Here is a 19337-nt window from a genome sequence, read left to right as displayed (position 1 = left end):
AGACAGAAAGACAGAAAGTGTTTTAAACATGAACTACAAGAGTGTAATAACAAATTTATGAAATTACAGGCCAATACTCATCCTGTGTATTGTTTCTCATCTTTGCCAATAAATAAATAAATAAATGAATAAATAAATTAATAAATAAATAAATAAATAAATGGGATTAGCTGTGGCAAAATCCCAGTGAATTGGGCATAGTGGCAGCCTAAGGAATGGGAAAATATTTTTTTTAAAGAAATCCATATCTTATAGAGGCCTAATATATAAAATACTTAATGACCTCAAGAAATTAAACTTTCAAAGTAAAAAATTCAATTAAAAAATGGGGTAAAGGGGCGGGAGAGATGGCTCAGCGGTTAAGAGGACTGACTGCTCTTCCAGAGGTCCTCAGTTCAATTCCCAACAACCACATGGTGGCTCACAACCATCTGTAATGGAATCTGATGCCCTCTTTTGGCGTGTCTGAAGACAGCTACAGTGTACTCACTCACATTAAATAAATAAATCTTTAAAAAAAGGGGGGGTATAAATCTATACACAGAATTCTCAACGGAGCAGAGGAAAGCTGAGAAATACTTAAAGAAATCATTATCATCTCAGCCATCAAGGAAATGCAAATCAAAACTACTTTGAGAATCTATCTTACACATGTCAGAAGGGCTAAGATCAATACAAGTGACAAGTCATGCTGGTAAGGATATGGAGAATGGGTAACAACTTTCCATGCTTGTAGGGTGCAAACTAATACTGCCACTATGGAAATGAGCATTTCCTCAGAGTCCTGGTGCCTCAGAACCCTGAGAATCCATCTATCTCAAATCACAGCTATAAAGCTCTTGGCATCTATCTAAAAGGTGCTCCACCCTACCACGAGGCCATTTGCTCACCTATGCTATGTTCATAGCATATTTATTCACACTTGCCAGAACCTAGAAACAACGGAAAAGTACCTCAACTGAAGAATGGGTTGAAGGACCCTAGTTCTTACTGAAGCCTAAGAGCTGTCAGGAGGCTTGGCCTGGTGGAAAGTAGGTAGGTTATGGGGACCCTAAGGGCTTTTGCCAACTTTACATCAACTGCCTCTGGTGAAGATTAGGGCACGACCCAGCTTCAGGCCTCAGGCCAAGGCTAGGACAAGTTCCATTCTCCACCCACAGTTCTTGGGAGAAGCAGGGACATTCTTGAAAATCCTGCAAAATGTACTGAGAGTAGCCTGACCCTCTGCTCCCAGATGAAGAGCTCAAAGGCATGCCATATAAGTTTGAACTGTAAACCTGCTAATGTAACCTGTGCCTCTGAAAGTATAAAAACTGCTTGTCACAGCCATTGGGGTCACCTTCCAGTCCCTCACTACGAGGGGCTGATTGAAGGTTGACCCCGACACACCCGAAAATAAACTCTTGCCTTTGCATTAAACTCCATTCTCATGCCTCACTTGGGGGATCTCCTCGTAGTTAAGACTCACTTTGAGCCTTACGGGGTAAACAAAAAAACGTGGTGCATTTATCACTCAGCTGTTTAAAAAGATGCCATCATGAATTTACAGGCAAGTAAATGCAACTAAAGAAATCACACCCAGAATGACAAACATGGCATGCATTTACTTACAAGTGGATATTACCTATTAGGTAAATAATAATCAAACCCAGACAAGCTAGTTAAAGAGGTAGGCTCTAGGGAGGAAGCACAGATCTCTTTCTAGAGGGGAAATAGAATAATTTCTGTGAGTAGACCAGAGTACGATGGGAACAGGAGTAGGGAGGATCAGTTGAGGGGGATGCAGGGGAAAGTACAATGCAGGTAGAAACAGCTGGAATTAGGGGTTATTTGGGAGTTACTATAGAAATCCAGTACAATGACAACTTCCTGGATGACCAGGGTGACCCTAATGAAACTCCTAGTAATGGAGGATATGGAGTCTGAAGGGACCATCCTTTGACACTGAAAGAATAAAATATGGAGCCAAGAAGTCAGAAGTTTAAAAATGCTATCTCAGGGTTGGGGATTTAGCTCAGTGGTTAGAGCGCTTGCCTAGGAAGCGCAAGGCCCTGGGTTCGGTCCCCAGCTCCAAAAAAAAGAACCAAAAAAAAAAAAAAATGCTATCTCACTCCTAAGAAGCCCTAAATACCTCAAATTCCAGACCCTGCCCTCAACCTGAAAGTAAGTACTTAAGATAAGGCCCTTAGATATAAGATTCCCAAACTACCTTGAGAAGCAGGAAGCTTCTCCTAGGAACTAAAGGGAACAAAAAGTTCTGCAATCTTGAGAGACAGGAAGCTTCTAGTGATTTTCCAATGATACCACCCCTGCCCCCTTAGGCTGTGGTTTCTCCCTGTAAATACCCTTTCTCCCAGCCTCTTAGGGTTGAACTCCTGTGCCCCTATGTGGGATATGAGTCTCGACCCCCGTGCACCTAGCCTGTCATCAACAAACGAGCATTGATGTTATTTTCATATTTAGGCTAACATGAATACAACTGCAATGAACATGAGAATTCTGGTACTTCTTAAAACTAATTTCAAGTGCATGGAAACTATACTGAGAAGACTGCTGTGATCCATGGCAATTGTGTCATTTTTATGATAACTTAGTGTTGGTATCAGGAACCGGCTTTATGGTTGCAGGTTATCTCCAAACCCAGCAAAGGCAGTGATGTCACCCAGAGGTGACAGGGACCTGTGCATCTGTTGTCATATATTTCCAGTGTCCTCCTAGTCCAGCAGTCCCCCCAAATCTAACTCTTGGCTTTTCATCTTCACTACCCCCAGTGGAGACTGTTCGACTCACGCTGCTGGGTCGAGTACAAGGAACTAGATTCAAGGATCTTTTTCTCCTCCATCCTTGTTTCTCTCCTATCTGGTGTTAGGGGGTGAGACGAGGGTGGGGGGAGGGAGGCTGAGGAGGGGGATTAAGAGTGGGGAAAAAGAAACCACAAAGTAGCAAAGACCAGCAAAGATCCAGTTAGCTGGGTCTAAAATGCTAAAAGAGGATCTAGCCTAGGTAGATTTTACATTCCATGAATGCTGTCACCCTTAAGTTTGTTTTAGGTTTAGTTTCCAGGTTAATTTTTTTTTTCTTTTTCTTTTTTCCAGAGCTGGGGACCGAACCCAGGGCCTTGTGCTTGCTAGGCAAGCGCTCTACCACTGAGCTAAATCCCCAACCCCCAAGCTTTTTTTTTCTTAAGATTTATTTATTTTATTTATATGTTAGTACACCGTGGTTCCCTTCAGACACTTCAGAAGAGAGCATCCCATTAAAGATGGTTGTGAGCCACCAAGTGGTTGCTGAGAATAGGATCTCTGGAAGAGCAGTCAGTGCTCTCAACTGCTGAGCCATCTCCCCAGCCCATTTTTTTTCAGGTTAAGTTTTGAACAATTTAAATATAAACTGGAGGCTACAAGTCTGGCCACTTAGATAGGCCATTTACACAGCAAACATTTCCGGGATGTTTCTTAAGTACACCAGTGCCCTAAAACAGTAGGTTAGTGACAGCGTCCTAAGTGGAAGGTCTCAGAGGAAGAAAAACATAGGAAAAGGAGAAGGTAGAAAGTATAAAAGCTGGGGTGGGGGTGGGGGTGTCTTAAGCTAAGACATTAAGAAGAATGTCACCTTGTATATGGTTTACATGAGGGAAATGGAAAGAAACGGGAGACATCTATGAAGTCAGCAGAAAGATTAAATTACGAAGTTAGCAGAAACATCATATAGTGGGACACACTCAGGAAAAGTCTAATCAAACAGTGCTGCACAAGGAACTCAGTGTATTTCAAAAATATTCCTTACCAAGCCTATAGTGGCCTTGGTACCCATAGCCTCATAAGGTGGGAAGTGTTGTTGTAAAAATGTAAAAATAAAAGAGGGTATTGTTGGTCTTTTATCCCACTAGGTATCTTGGCGGAAACACATCCCAGCCGCAAACTTTCCTACATTCAAACCCACACATAAAGAACACAAAACACAATAATCTTAGATCCAATTGGTAAGGTGTAATTGCCGACTTAAACATACAAAGCCTGGTACCATCCATCCCTTAGAAACATTGATAACAACCTGTAAATACACAGAGCAGACTCTTAACATCACCTGCGATGGCTTCTAACCCTCTCCTCTCTCCTCTCTCTTCCTTTCTGTCCTGGTCTCCTTCTCTTCTTTCAAACTTCTCTCCTGCCCATCCTTCCTTCTCCTCCAATGACAGGCCTCCTTCTATCCTGTACCTGCCCCTCACCTCTACTTTACAAATTCAATGGGGAGGTGGTTCTGGTGAAGTCATCTGAGTTCTGAGTAGGTGACTAGGCAGCTGTCCTTGGGGCAGTGGAATTAGAATCAAAATACGAAAACTTCTGGGCAAACCACAACAGCAAGAGTTGTTTTCTCAGAATCTTAAGCAACCCCTCCCAAATGCCCTGACCCCAAGCATATTCCTGGTTTTAGTGGAGCTGTTTTATCTCTATACCCAGGGCTCCAGGGAAAGTTCCCAAGGACTAGGCCCTGGATGGTTACTGGCTCTGCCAAGCATGTCCCTGAGTCTCAGAAGGAGCTCAAACACTGGGACCTCAGGAAAAGGAGGGAAAGCGTAGCTTGATCAGGGCAGCACTCAATACAACAGTATTTTGTTGTTTTACCTTTTCTAATGGTTGTCACCAGATGTCATCTTGACCAAGTGGCGAACTATGCTTTTCTCAAGAAGAAAACTAAACCTTTATGGCACACCAGGCCTTACTGTTGACTGTGATCCTGTAATGCCCCACTGATCAGCTTGTTAGAGGCCTGCTCTTTGATATGGAGATGGGCCTAGTGGCTGGTTGCTAATCGGGGTCTGGTGCCATATTTCTGGACAATCCTGGTGAACAAACTTGTGTATCCTAGCATCCTAATCTCTAACAGGCCTGGTTAGCTTACTACTTACACGTGGGGTGTTTTGCAGGCAGTCCTCTCTCAGCTAAATTCTACTTGGTGTGCCTTGCTATCTCCTAACCTTTAGCAAATCCCTTACATCATCAATTCCACTCTTACATTACAGCTTGATACTGGATTGCTACCCAGCACATGAGATGCCTTCCACAACCTCAACAAAATAACTCCAAATGGATCTTACACCTTAATGTTAAATGCTAACAACAGAACTTGTAGAAACTAGGCTTCTGAGTTTGGGATCACGCCAAGGATCTTTCCATACACAAGTCAAATGCTCTGCACAATTGCAGCCCCTACAGGGAAGTTATTCAGAAACTGCCTCTGGGTCCAGTGAGTGGCTAAAACCTCACAGGTAGCCGGTGATTCCCACTCAGCCCCCGGAAAGACCCACCACACCAGCTCCCACTGCTCAGTCCCCCCACCCCCTCCTCCGCCGCCACCCGCCCGCCCGCCCGGCCCCCCGGCCTCCTGCCCTTTGTGTGCCGTGACCCTGTGCTCACCATGTCGCAACTTTGGAGCTTGCCTGAGCATGCCTCACAGAATCCAACCGCAGGACTCAGAGCACAGCAGCCAGGACCATTGAAAACTGCTTAGCTACTAAGGGAATCCTGCAACAAGGCACCCGGAAAAGCCCGCCTTCTCTTCTGATTGACAGGTCCACTGAACTCTGATTGGCCAGTAGTCTTGAGTGACTTTAGCACCTCCTTAAGAGTTAGAGTGAGCTGAAGATACAGTCAGCATACACAGTTCTCAGCCCAAGCTTCAATTCCAGAGCCAGATCTTTTCCGGATCTACAGGGATTTGCATTTCAGTAGCCTGTCCTCCAATAGCTACTCATCTGTCTCCCCGCCCAGCCCCAGGAAGGACCCACATGGCCACCTACCACTGCTCAGCCGCTTGCTCCTCCCTTTTGTGGGCGGTGACCCTGTGCTCACCCGGTCCTCACTTCAACCTGCACTCAGCTCACAACACTCAGTAGGCTCTTTCCTTTCTTCCTCCTGGAATAAAGGTATGCAGCTTGCATAACCCCTGGTACTCAACTTGCAGTGGAGTTCTTAATCTGTTCCACGAGTGGAAGGGTGCCCAAGACAGTAACAACTAAAGAGAGATTTGACGAAACAAGAGTTTTCTTTTGTGGCTGTTGGGATTCAGACCCAACAAGTGGCTGACCTTCATATATTTAACACACCAAAGCTGTCTGGGCCTCCAGGCTCTCCCAGCACTCCTCAGTCCCCACCTGTAACAGGGCGTGACTGGCATACCCCACCTTGTACCTTGAACTTTCCAGCGCAGGGGCCGAGTTTTCCCTTCCCCAGAAGCTCTTCCTATATCATCCAGAAATTTTGTACTCTTTGTCTTTCTGTTTCTCTCTCACCCCCTCCCTGCCTACTGCATTTTTCTTTCCCTGCTTCCCTTGCTTGCTCTTTCTCCCCACCCCTGCTCATTATCCTCACTCCCCATATCGACTTTACTGACCTCTCTGGGACTAGTGAACTCTGTATCCTTGGGATCAGTGAGCCCACTAGAGAATAGCCCCCAATAAACAATGTCATTTGGCTTGGGTGGAATCCTTCCTGCTGGGTTTAGGTAAACTTCAGCTAGTTTTCACTGTTAGGTATGGGAACCCTGGGAGACAAACCTCGAGGAACACTAGTGTTAGCCAGCACATCCTCTTCAGTGGGAAGGTGAACACACATTCACACACAGAACTGTTTTAGTAAAGGTTCTCTAGATGAACAGAACTGATAGGATGAATCTCTGCATGTTGAAAGCAGATTTATTAGAATTTTCACATCGTTTAGTCCAATGATGGCTAACGTGGCATGTATAGGGGTGGGGAAACCTATATGTGAACATAGCCAGACTCCTTCAGTAAAATCCCAGGCTTCTTTTCTTGAAGGAAATCATTGCTTTGGAAATGACTCCTATCCTCTCCTTGCCTGCCACAGGGGGGAAATCTTTCTCATTTCTTCTGTCTTGTCTTACATGATGGCTATTCCTTGTATTCAAACTGACTACATGTGGAATTAACTAAAACTGAAAGAGTTTAGGTACTGTGGGGGGATTTCTCTTAATTATAGCTTTTGAAACGTGAAAACCCTTCTTTAATCTAGATTTTTTGAGTTGTTAAGATCCACCTTTACTCTAGGCCACAGCTTTTGGTGGCAGCCTACATATATAAAGAACACTGAAGATGGTAGCTCATTCTCTTTGTCTACTTACCTTACCTCTGGCTAGCAAGTTCTTTCTTGCCTTTTCTCCTTTCTTTCTTTCTTTCTTTCCTTTTTCTGGCATTAAAAAGCCTACTGCTTTGAAACTCTGGTATATACTGCTATACCATCATCCGCGGACAACTGATTTCCCTTTGAAAAACAGCTCTGGGCCTGCTATTAGGCCTTAGGAGAAACTGAACATTTGACAATGGGACACCAAGTTACCATGTGACCTGAACTGCCCACCATGAGCTGGGTGTTATCAGACTCTCCAAGTGAGAAAGTAGGACATGGACAGCAACGGTCTATTATCAAATAAAAGTGGTATATATTTGATTGGGCCTGAGCAAATTACATGAAGAAGTTGCCCAAAAGCCTATGGTTTCTACTCTTGTTACAATGCCATCTGCTGCTAAGCATGCACCTATAGCCTTATGGGTGTGTTCTCTATGATTGGCTGACTGAAGAAGACTAGGACCTGGTTTACTGCCGCCTCTGCATGTAATGCAGGCACCATCTGGAAGTGGACAACTGCAGCATTACAACCCCTTTCCGGAACAACCCTGAAAGATACAGGTGAAGGAAGATCTTCACAGTGGAGCGAACTTCGGGCAGTACACCTGGTATTACAGTTTGTGCGAAAGAAGAAATGGCCAAATGTACATGATTGTTCACTGACACATGGGCTGTAGCCAATGGTTTGGCTGGATGGTCAGGGACTTGGAAAGATCACATTTGGAAAATTGGTGAGAAAGACATCTGGAGAAGTATGTGGATGGATCTCTCCAAATGGGCAAAGATATTTGTGTGCCATGTAAATGCTCACCAGAGGGTGATTTCAGCTGAGGAGGAATTCAATAATCAAGTAGATAAGATGACATGTTCTGTGGACAGTCAGACTCTTTTACCTGCCAATCCTCTCATTGGTCAATGGGGACAGGAACCAAGTGGACATGGTGGCCAAGATGGAGGTTATGCTTGGACTCAACAACACGGACTTCCACTCACCAAGACTGACCTGGCTGCAGCTGCTGCTGAATGCCAGATCTGCCAACAGCAGAGACCAACACTGAGCCCCAGATATAACACCGTTCCTCAAGGTGACCAGCCATCAACCTGGTGGCTGGTTGACTACACTGGACCACTTCCTCCATGGAAAGGACAATGTTTTCTTCCTACTGGAGTAGATACTTATTCTGGCTATGAATTTGTCTTTCCTGCACATAATGCTTCTACCAAAACCAGCATCCATGGACTTCTAGAATGGCTTATTTAGTGGCATGGTATTCCACACGGTATTGCTTTTGACCAAGGAACTCATTTCAAGGCACTGGTGTACTTATAAAATAATTCTCGGAAAGTATTTGCTGTGTAAATGTCTGTCTAAGTGGCTACACTTGTGGTCCCTAGTCCATATTTAAATTGTTCAAAACTTAACCTGGGGCCTGAACCTAAAAGGGACTTAAGTTTGACAGCATAGGAGGAAAATAAAATCTACTCTCAGCCAGCTCTTATTTGAGTATTAGCCAGAGCTGAATGTATGTTGTCATTAAAGAGATTTCTCTTAATCTTTCAATAGTGTGTGCAGTGATTTAAAAGATCTTACCAGGGGTTGGGGATTTAGCTCAGTGGTAGAGCGCTTGCCTAGGAAGCGCAAGGCCCTGGGTTCAGTCCCCAGCTCCGAAAAAAAGAACCAAAAAAAAAAAAAAAAAAGATCTTACCAAATGTTTTATAGTCATAGATTCCCCTCTGTATGAGTTCTTTCAGGAATTCAAAGACTACTGAGATATGCAAAGGCTTTAACAGACTGACCATACACTAAAGGTTTTACTCCTGTGTGAAGATCCTAGGAAACTTTAACACATTGACTGTGTTTATGGAATTACTCTGCAGTTTGACTTTTTCTCATATTTTGTATGACTACTGTTACATGCAAAGGCCTTACTATGTTTTTTACATTGATATATTTTCTCTCTGGTACATGTATTTGTAGATAATTGTGCTGTGAGAAGTGCTGGAGTCCATCTCTGGTAGAGTTCTGGAAACTGAGGATAGATATATGGTCTGGCAAAAGTAAAAACTTTTGAGTAGCTCTTGACTTTCAACCAAGTGGCACTGAATAGCTTGACCCACCTGTCTTTATACAGTCTTTCTACACTGCTCCCATGAGCAGTGATATCATTGGTTGTTCTGCTTAAATGAAATCAAAACATCAGCATCCTAAAAGCCACATCATTGTAAAAGCCCCCAGTAGTTTTTCTTCCCCCTTCCCATCTCCTGATAGGTCAATTACTCCCTAACTTCATTTTGCACTACAAAGCACAATTTCAACAAGCCAAAAATGAATATCCAGCCAGAAATATCCTGTGGACATGAGCACATACCCAGCTGGCAGCTGGTTATTGAGTTATGCAAGGTGAGACAGATTAAACATTTGTGGGTATAAGTCCATTCATCAAATAGCATCCCTTTGTCATAATACTTTCTTAATTGCACATAGAGATGTGCTCATTGTACCAAGCAGTGTTTCCTGATAAGCACCTATCAATTGGATACCATCTTTGTAAGAACCATTTTTAAGTTTCTATTGATCAGCCATAGCTTCTTCATTTTAAGTCTCTGTTTATTGGCCATAGCTTCCTCAGAACACTTATGCAAGCAGGACCCACTGCTCTCTACAACTGCCACAGGCTTACTCAGTGTGACTGTAGCTATTTTTCTAGGGACATGATTATGTGTCGCCTTGTCCTTGTCCTTGTGATTATGTCCTCTTGTCTCTACATGTGCACTGTGGCACTCACATGTGTGCAGGTAGGTACATACACCCACACAAGTCAATAAATATTTTAAAGTTATTTTATTTTGAAATATTTAACTCAAAAATATTAATAAATATATTTATTGATTTAGCTACATGGTACCAAAAGCACATATAATACTGTATTCATTCAGTAATATTAATTTTTCTACTTCGGTTTCCAGTTTTGTATTAACTTTTCATGTGACTATTGACTATACATATTTTTATAATTCCTACTGTCAATGATGAGCCTCTTATAAGCATTCTAAAGTACATGGCTTTTGGTTCTGACCTATTGAAGGCTGTGACCATACCAAATAGAAAACAAGTTCAAACCACAAGCTTCCATTGATTGGGAAATGAGTCAAATCATAAGCTTCTCCCTTATGATTGACTAAGAAAGATGTTTTTTCATTGATTCTATCATAACCTTCAGAATTTGAACAATTACCACTTTCTTTTTTTTAAAATATTTTATTTATTTATTATATATGAGTACATTGTAGCTGTCTTCAGACACACCAGAAGAGGGCATTGGATCTCATTACAGATGGTTGTGAGCCACCATGTGGTTGTTGGGATTTGAACTCAGGACCTCAGGAAGAACAGTTGGTGCTCTTAACCACTGAGCCATCTCTCCAGCCCCAATTACCACTTTCTTAATTGATGCTTAAAGTCAGTGTACAGTGACTATCAACAGTTCCTACATATGGTCGTTATACTGATTTATTAACCCTTTCTTAAGTGGATTTCCTTGTTTTGGTTTAAAATGATTTCTCAAGTGGCCTCTGTTAGCACCCTAAACTGACATTATTGAAGGTGTTTCCAGAAAGACCTATTCTCAAAGCTATTTGGTGTCTACTAATGGACTTAGTGCAGTTCTTTCTGTTTAGACACACTGTACCCCTGATCTTAAAGAAAACAAAAACAAAAACAAACCTGCATTAAAACCTTGCCCTTGGTAAGCCACTGAGCTGATGTGCAGCAGGGCAGGGCAGAATATGATAGGGGTGAATGGAATTACTCCTCTGCCCTCTGAAGGTTTGCTAGAATAAAATGATTAAAATAAATTAAATGGAAAAAAAGTGTGTTAATGCATTATTGTCCTTAAGCACAGCCCAACATGGTTCAGAAGCTTTTGGCCCTACTTGTTCTAGGGGAAATGAAATACAGAAAATGTCAGGAAACAGCATGCTGGCGGATTTTCTTGTTGTTGTTGAGCTTTTTTGTTTTTTAGAACAAATAGTAAAAATCATTTAGGGAAAGTTGCAGGCTTGAAAAGTATACAATAGTTTGGGATAAAATGTATTTTGCTCTGCAAACTTAGTGGGTAATAAATATTGTGTCCAATCTTTGAGAACCTCCCACCTGAGTCTCCATTACTATATCTGATGCAAATCTGACAGAGGCTGAGGTCAGTTAGAGGGACACCGGTTGCACTGTGCCTGTCTTCTAGCTCTTAATTGCTAAATCACAACCTGTATTTTTTTTTTTTACAGCATCTGTTGTTTGTGATAGTCCTTACCAGGTAATGTGATACAATTTTAAAACATGTGTTCCTTTCTTCAAGAGAAGCATTTTTGGGGCTGGGGAGAAGGCTCAGTGGTTAAGAGCACAGACTACCATTGAAGAGGACCAAGGCCTGGTTCCCAGCATCCACATTGGAAGGTTCACAGCTGCTTCTAAGTCCAGCTCCAGGGGACCAGACGCTTCTAGTCTCTGAGGGTGCCTCGCACTCCCACACATACTAAAAATAAATATTAAAAAAAAGAAAAAGCGGGCTGGAGAGATGGCTCAGCGGCTAAGAGCACCTGACTACTCTTCCAGAGATCCTGAGTTCAATTCCCAGCAACCACATGGTGGCTCACAACCATCTGTAAAGAGTTCTGATGCCCTCTTCTGGTTTATCTGAAGACAGCTACAGTGTACTTATATATAATAAAATGAATAAATCTTTAAAAAAAGAACAGGAAAAGCAGGTGTCAGCTTGCCTTAATAGTCCATTTCATGTAATTTTGTTTTTAAAAACAGATAAAAAGGTGGGTTGGATATTAGCAATGGTCAGAGTTAGCAAGACCAAGTGAAAAGGGTGTCATTGAAACAACCCAAAATGTTAACTGCTAGAGTTGTCTTAGTCTCAATCTCTCATCATTCCTAATGATGTGTGTGTGTGTGGGGGGGGGATCGTGTTTACCAGTGCACACTTACTGTTGTCCCCTATCCTGCATAGGCTCTGTAATAACACTAACACCAGTGACAGAAATAGTAACTAATGTTTACTTGGTGTCCACTAGGTGACAGGGCCTGCACAGTCTTACACATTTCACCCCTAGTTTTACAGTAATCCCAAATGGTATGTGCTATTTAGTCAGTTTTACAGTTGAAGGTTCTAAGATGCTGTCTAGCACTCCATTGGTGTGGGACTCAGAGCTGGAATCTGTGTCGCTCAGTATTGAATGCTTAGTGTTGTGTTGTTTACAGCTTCTTCTGTCTTGAGGAGGCTCGCCATCCTAGGGGTAATAAACTGATATTTGTTACACAAAACTTCAGTCTAAATATCTAAAGAAGCATTGAGCATATATTCTTATGCCAGCATGAATTGAAACATCTCTAGACAGCCAAAGATGACACAAAAATTTAGTGAAGAAAAAAAATCCTTGCATGTTGCAGGCCGCCACTACTGCAGGCATCTCTCTCTCTCTCTCTCTCTCTCTCTCTCTCTCTCTCTCTCTCTCTCTCTCTCTGTGTGTGTGTATGTGTGTGTGTGTGTGTGTGTGTGTTCATGTAATATGTACCCTAGCCTCAGGGACATACCTTAAAAAAAAAAGACATTTGAGGACAAAGGAAGCATCTAATGCTGACTTCTTGTGAAAGTACATGTGGTTAATCAACCAGATAGGCTTAAAATTTCATTCTGTAAAGTTTTATAAAGGAAAGTAAACTAAGTACTGCCTGGGAGTTAGTGCTGTGCAGAGCACTCAGGCTTCTCTGATTCTGCCTTCTTCTCAGCACCTCACAGCCAACAGCTGCCTCTATTACACCAAGTCACTCAAAGGAGTTTCCTTTGAGATTTCAAGATACCTCAGAAAAGACCTTGGTAGACATTTTAATGTTACTTTATTTTCACGATACAAATATCTAAATGCACTGAGACCATTAAGAAACTCACCAACGTAGATTAACATTGCTGTTACCGAGTTGCAGCTATACAGGGCCCAAACTCCTTATCACTTTATGGCGATGGAGGACTTTTATTATTCTTGTAAAATATACATAATATGAAAGCTAACATTTTTATCTAAGTTGATTAAGTTGATAGTTGATTGGCATGAAGTACATTCACTGTATTGTGGGATTATGATTCCCATGCATCACAATTCTTTTACCATTTCAAACTGAAATTCTATATTCAATAAATACCAGCTCTTCACTTCTCCCTCTCACAGCCCTCGGCAACCACCATGCTGCTTTCCATTGCTTCCAATTTGTTGTCTCTAGGCTCCTTGTACAAATAACATCATATAGTAATTGTCTCTTGGCAACTGGGTTATTTCTTTTTGTGTAAATTCCTTGGGGCATCTATGTTCTGGCATGTGCCACAGCTTTTAGTCTGAATTATGTTCCATTTGTATATAGTATGTGCATATATGTTTGCATGCATCTCTTGAACAATTGTTGACCTCAGGTAATATCTACCTTGTTTTTGAAGCTGGGTCTCTCACTTGAGATCAATAATTTAGGCTAAGCTGTCTTGACAATGAATGCCAGGCACCACCTCACCAGAGCTGGTTTTACTGGCAGAACATATATATATGCCTCAGTGGTATTTTGCAGTTTTGTCATGTGCGTTTGTGTGACTCTGTGCGTTCCTAAATCCAGCTTGGATCTAAAGCTTTCAAAAATGTCTTAATACTTATTATACAGAATAATGGGATTATAGGGTGTTCATGCATTATGTAATGTATTTTGACAATATTCCCCCTTAATTTCTCTTGGGATTGCATTGAATCTGTAGATTGATTATGGAAGTATGGCCATCCCATGAGCATGCAAGGTCTTTCCGTCTTCTAGTGTCCTCTTTAATTTTATTCAGTATTTATAAAATTTTCATTATAGAGGTCTTTCACTTCCTTGGTCAGGTTTAATTCAAGAGAATTGGGGGGGGGGGCGCTTGGACTTTTAAGTTGTTTTGAATGGGATTATTCCCCAGATTTCTTTCCATATTTATTTTTACTGGTTGATAAGGCTCCTGCTTGACATATATATTATTATGGTGAGATGTGTTTCTTATATTCTGAGTTTCTAAGGCATATTTGACATGATTGAAATGTTATTTCTGTTCTATCAAAAAACAACAGATTAGTGAAATTTATAGTTTGACATATTGAGCCACACTACATCTCTGGAATAAACCAGTTTGATCATGGTAATTTTGTGATATATTATTGAAGAGTTTGCAGGTATTTTTAAGGAAACTTTGCATATATTTATGTTGGAGATTGGACTGTGTTTACCTGGTTTTAGTACTAGGGTAATACTAACTTCATAAAGAGTTTGGTAATGTAACCTTCTTTGCTATTTAAAAGCATAGTTTGAGAAGCATTTGTGTATTTCATTGAAGGTCTGGTAATTTTTTTATTTGGTAAATATTTGATCACTACTTCACTTGTACTGCTTTCTACAAAGCTGCTCAATTTTTTTTTTTTTTTAGATCTTCACGATTTAGTTTTCGTAGGTTATATACATCCAGAAATCTACGTACTTTAGAGTTTTCCCACTTTATTGGAATAAATGATTTCTAAGATAAGACCTAATGATTTTTCTGAATTTCATTAATGTATGTAGTAACAACTCTCCTTACCCCCCCCCATCTATTTACATTGAAGCTTTTCAACTTGATTGTTTTCGTATTTGAGGATTTTACTATATATCATTTTCATCCCTCCCTGTCCCACAACCAACCTCCCATTTCCTTCCCCAAATTCACTTTTTCCTAACCCCCTAAATCTAAACACCAACCTAACCCTACCCGTCCACTCCCTAACCCTAACCCACACCGCCCCCCAACACTTTAACCCTAACCCCTAACTTTCTAGTGAAGAGTTAAAATAAAAACTTCATAAAAACTGCAAAAGAACAGCAGATAAGGGGACAGGACAGAGCAGGCCTGAGATGTGCCCTGACAAGCCTAAAAACAAGGTCAAGGGATTGTTCCAGGAACTAGCAGCCACCATCTCAGCTGAGTCGGGGCCATCCGGGACGGACAACTCCCTGCTCTACAGATAAAGATAAGACACTCTCCTACATTGAGAACACTCCAGCCCGCATGTACTGCTTACAGATGAGACCTTGTACCCATTTCCCTTGCTGATAACCACGCTGAATCCCCTTGCCTTCCCCCATAAAAAGCCTTAAATTTCGAGTCTTGGGGTCGATTCCTCTGTCTCCTGCGTGACACACGTTTTGGCCCGAGATCTCGTTAATAAACGCTACCTCTTGCGGTTACATCAAGACCAGCTACTCGCGTTTCCTGGGGAACTCCATCCCGCGACTAGAGAGGCTCCCCAAATTTTGGGGCGGCTCTTTCACTAGCACTAAAGGCACACCCAACCACCCTAAACATAATCCCTACCCTTCTAACTCAGCTTGTTTCCAATAGACTCCTGGCATTTACTTTGACCCTGTTTTTGAATTGTTAGGTATTTATGCAGATTTCAAGACACAGACTTTACCACAGAGCCCAGGGTTTCAGTGAATGGAAGTATGAATACTTTTGTTATAGTGAGAGTTATACAAATGTGCAAAGGCTTGACCATATTTAGTACATTCACAGTTTTTCTCTAGTGTGGTATATTTTATGCTGTTTGTCTTAATTTGGGTTTTAATGCTGTGAAAAGATACCATGACCAAGGCAACTCTTAGAAAGGACATTTAATTGGGGGGAGGGGAGGTATACAGATTCAGAGGTTCAGTCTATTATCAAGGTGGAAGGAATGTCAGTGTCCGAGCAGACATGGTGCTGGAGGAGAGAGTTCTACATCTTGATCAGAAGGCAGCCAGAAGACTCTTCTGCCCTGGGTAGAGTTTAAGCATGGGGTCTCAAAGCCCATCCCCCCTCCACAGTGACATACTTCCTCAAAGGCCACATCTACTCCAAAAAGGCCATACCTCCTAACACTGCCACTTGCCATGGGCCAAGTATATTTTAACCACCATACCTTTGAAGATCACAGTAAAGGCTTTACTACATTGCTTACATTCATAGGGTTACTCTTTAGTATGTATGTGTTCTTTTATGTAGTTGGAGTTGGCTTGATTGTGAAAAGGCTTTACCACATTAATTACATTTGTAAGGTTTCTCTCCAGTATGTGTTCTTTTATGATTTTTAAGAACATTCTGACCTACAAAGGCCTTACCACATTCATTACATTTGTAAGGTTTCTCTCCAGTATGTGTTCTTTTATGTTTTTTGAGATCATTCTGACCTACAAAGGCCTTACCACATTCATTACATTTGTAAGGTTTCTCTCCAGTATGTATTCTTTTATGTACTTGGAGATAACTATGAGATGTAAAGGCTTTACCACATTGATCACACTTGTATGGTTTCTCTCCAGTATGTGTTATTCCATGCCTTTTGAGATGACTGTGTTGTGCAAAGGCTTTACCACATTGATTACACTTGTAGGGTTTTTCTCCAGCATGCATCATTTTATGCATTCGAAAATTATGGTAACGTGCAAAGGCTTTACCACATTCATTACATTCATAAGGTTTCTCTCCAGTATGAATTCTTTCATGTCTTTTAAGGAGATTCTGACATACAAAGGCTTTACCACATCGATTACATTCACAGGGCTTCTCTCCAGTATGTATTCTTTTATGTACTTGGAGATAACTATGAGATGCAAAGGCTTTACCACATTGATCACATTCATAGAGCTTCTCTCCAGTATGTATTCTTTTATGTACTTGGAGATAACTATGAGATGTAAAGGCTTTACCACATTGATCACATTCATTGAGCTTTTCTCCAGTATGTATTCTTTTATGTACTTGGAGATAACTATGAGATGCAAAGGCTTTACCACATTGATCACATTCATAGAGCTTCTCTCCAGTATGTATTCTTTTATGTACTTGGAGATAACTATGAGATGTAAAGGCTTTACCACATTGATCACACTTGTAAGGTTTCTCTCCAGTATGTGTTATTCCATGGCTTTTGAGATGACTGTGTTGTGCAAAGGCTTTACCACATTGATTACATTTGTAGGGTCTTTCTCCAGCATGCATCATTTTATGCATTCGAAAATTACGGTAACCTGCAAAGGCTTTACCACATTCATTACATTCGTACGGTTTCTCTCCAGTATGAATTCTTTCATGTCTTTTAAGGAGATTCTGATCTACAAAGGCTTTACCACATTGATCACATACATAGGGCTTCTCGCCAGTATGTATTCTTTTATGTACTTGGAGATAACTATGAGATGCAAAGGCTTTACCACATTGATCACATTCATTGAGCTTCTCTCCAGTATGTATTCTTTTATGTACTTGGAGATAACTATGAGATGTAAAGGCTTTACCACATTGATCACATTCATAGAGCTTCTCTCCAGTATGTATTCTTTTATGTACTTGGAGATAACTATGAGATGCAAAGGCTTTACCACATTGATCACATTCATAGAGCTTCTCTCCAGTATGTATTCTTTTATGTACTTGGAGATAACTATGAGATGTAAAGGCTTTACCACATTGATCACATTCATAAGGTTTCTCTCCAGTATGTGTTATTCCATGCGTTTTGAGATGACTGAGTAGTGCAAAGGCTTTACCACATTGATCACATACATAGGGCTTCTCTCCAGTATGTATTCTTTTATGTACTTGGAGATAACTATGAGATGCAAAGGCTTTACCACATTGATCACATACATACGGCTTCTCTCCAGTATGTATTCTTTTATGTACTTGGAGATAACTATGATATGCAAAGGCTTTACCACACCGATCACATACACAGGGCTTCTCTCCAGTATGTATTCTTTTATGAACTTGGAGATAACTATGAGATGCAAAGGCTTTACCACATTGATCACATTCATAGTGCTCCTCTCCAGTATGTATTCTTTTATGTACTTGGAGATAACTATGAGATGCAAAGGCTTTACCACATTGATCACATTCGTAAGGTTTCTCTCCAGTGTGTGTTATTCCATGCGTTTTGAGATGACTGAGTCGTGCAAAGGCTTTACCACATTGATTGCATTTGTAGGGTTTTTCTCCAGCATGAATTCTTTCAAGAGTTTGAAGCTGAGAATCGTTTGTAAAGGCTTTATCACGTGGCTTACATTCATAGAGTTTCTCTCCAGTATGTGTGCTTTTATGTCTTTGGAGATGACTCTGTTGTGCAAAGGCTTTACCACACTGAGTATTTTCAGAGGGTTTCTCTCCAGGATGACATCTTTCATGTCTGCAAAGATAGATAGTTAGCACATGGGAAAGCTTTACCACATTCACTAAACTAATGAATCTTTTTACCTGTGGAAATTAATTTTATAATTTGGTCTAATTGTAAAGAAGAATCACATCTTAAGGGTGTATCAGTTTGTTTACACTCATGGTTTCCCATTCACTATGGGTTGGTAAAAGTGTTATTACATGACTCACATTTGTAACATCCTTTCGCTCTATGAGATTTCTCATATATTTGAAGAGAAATGGAAGAGCTCAGAGCTTTACCACATTGTGTACATTCATATGTTTTCCTTTATTGTCAAATACATTACATTAGCATAACACAATGGCCAAGTGAATCTGGGCAAACAGAAAGGGATTTCCACAATCCTAGTATTCATAGGGATTTTCTGCTAGGTGACTTTATGGATATATTCCCAACGAAGTTGGGAAACCAACTAATTATAAACTTGTATCACACTGAGAAAGTCTGCTCAAATGTGGACTGCTACATATATCCTAATTGTTCTGTGGGGGGACATTGCTTCTTTCAATATCCTTGTGCTCACATGGCTTGTATGCATTGTGACACAGGATATACCTGTTAAAATTACAAATGAAATGTTTCCACATTGCATTCACACAGTTTGACTTTTTGTTCATCATAGTCATATGGCATAAGAATAAAGGTTTCTCTACAACAACATTCTTGACTCTCATGAACTGTCCCTCTCACTTAAACTTAACAATGTTAGTATATGAGTAATCAGTTTTACTATGATGATATATTTGCCTATTAGAAACATGAACTTATCACCTACTCTGTGTGTGTATGTGTACGTGTGTGTGTGTGTGTGTGTGTTATGAGACTAGACAGATTGGCAGGTTTACAGAGTAGCTGTAATGTGGCTATGATTCAAATGGTAAGGCTAAGACATTG

At 41.0% G+C, this 19337-nt stretch overlaps 1 protein-coding gene across 4 annotated transcripts in view; it reads right to left on the bottom strand.

The window, feature by feature from the left end:
• The window catches only part of Zfp120l4 (zinc finger protein 120 like 4), a 39213-nt gene that overhangs the window by 5398 nt on the left and 14478 nt on the right, over positions 1 to 19337 (bottom strand). For 2 of the 4 annotated variants that reach the window (XR_005489525.2, XM_039084952.2), the window contains exon 1: positions 5418 to 5752. The exons of 1 other annotated variant lie outside the window; for it this stretch is intronic. Coding sequence is in view for 2 of the 3 variants with exons in the window: in XM_039084952.2 (XP_038940880.1) it covers positions 5418 to 5420 (3 nt within the window). In the remaining variant the exon portion in view is untranslated. Of the gene's footprint in view, positions 1 to 5417; positions 5753 to 15579; positions 18414 to 19337 lie in introns of those variants that run through there. One more of the 4 variants, XM_063267942.1, reaches the window with a different exon arrangement.

Source organism: Rattus norvegicus, chromosome 9 (genome assembly GCF_036323735.1).
Source record: "Rattus norvegicus strain BN/NHsdMcwi chromosome 9, GRCr8, whole genome shotgun sequence".
Classification (NCBI taxonomy): domain Eukaryota; kingdom Metazoa; phylum Chordata; class Mammalia; order Rodentia; family Muridae; genus Rattus; species Rattus norvegicus.
This window is presented reverse-complemented; position numbering and strand designations above follow the sequence as displayed.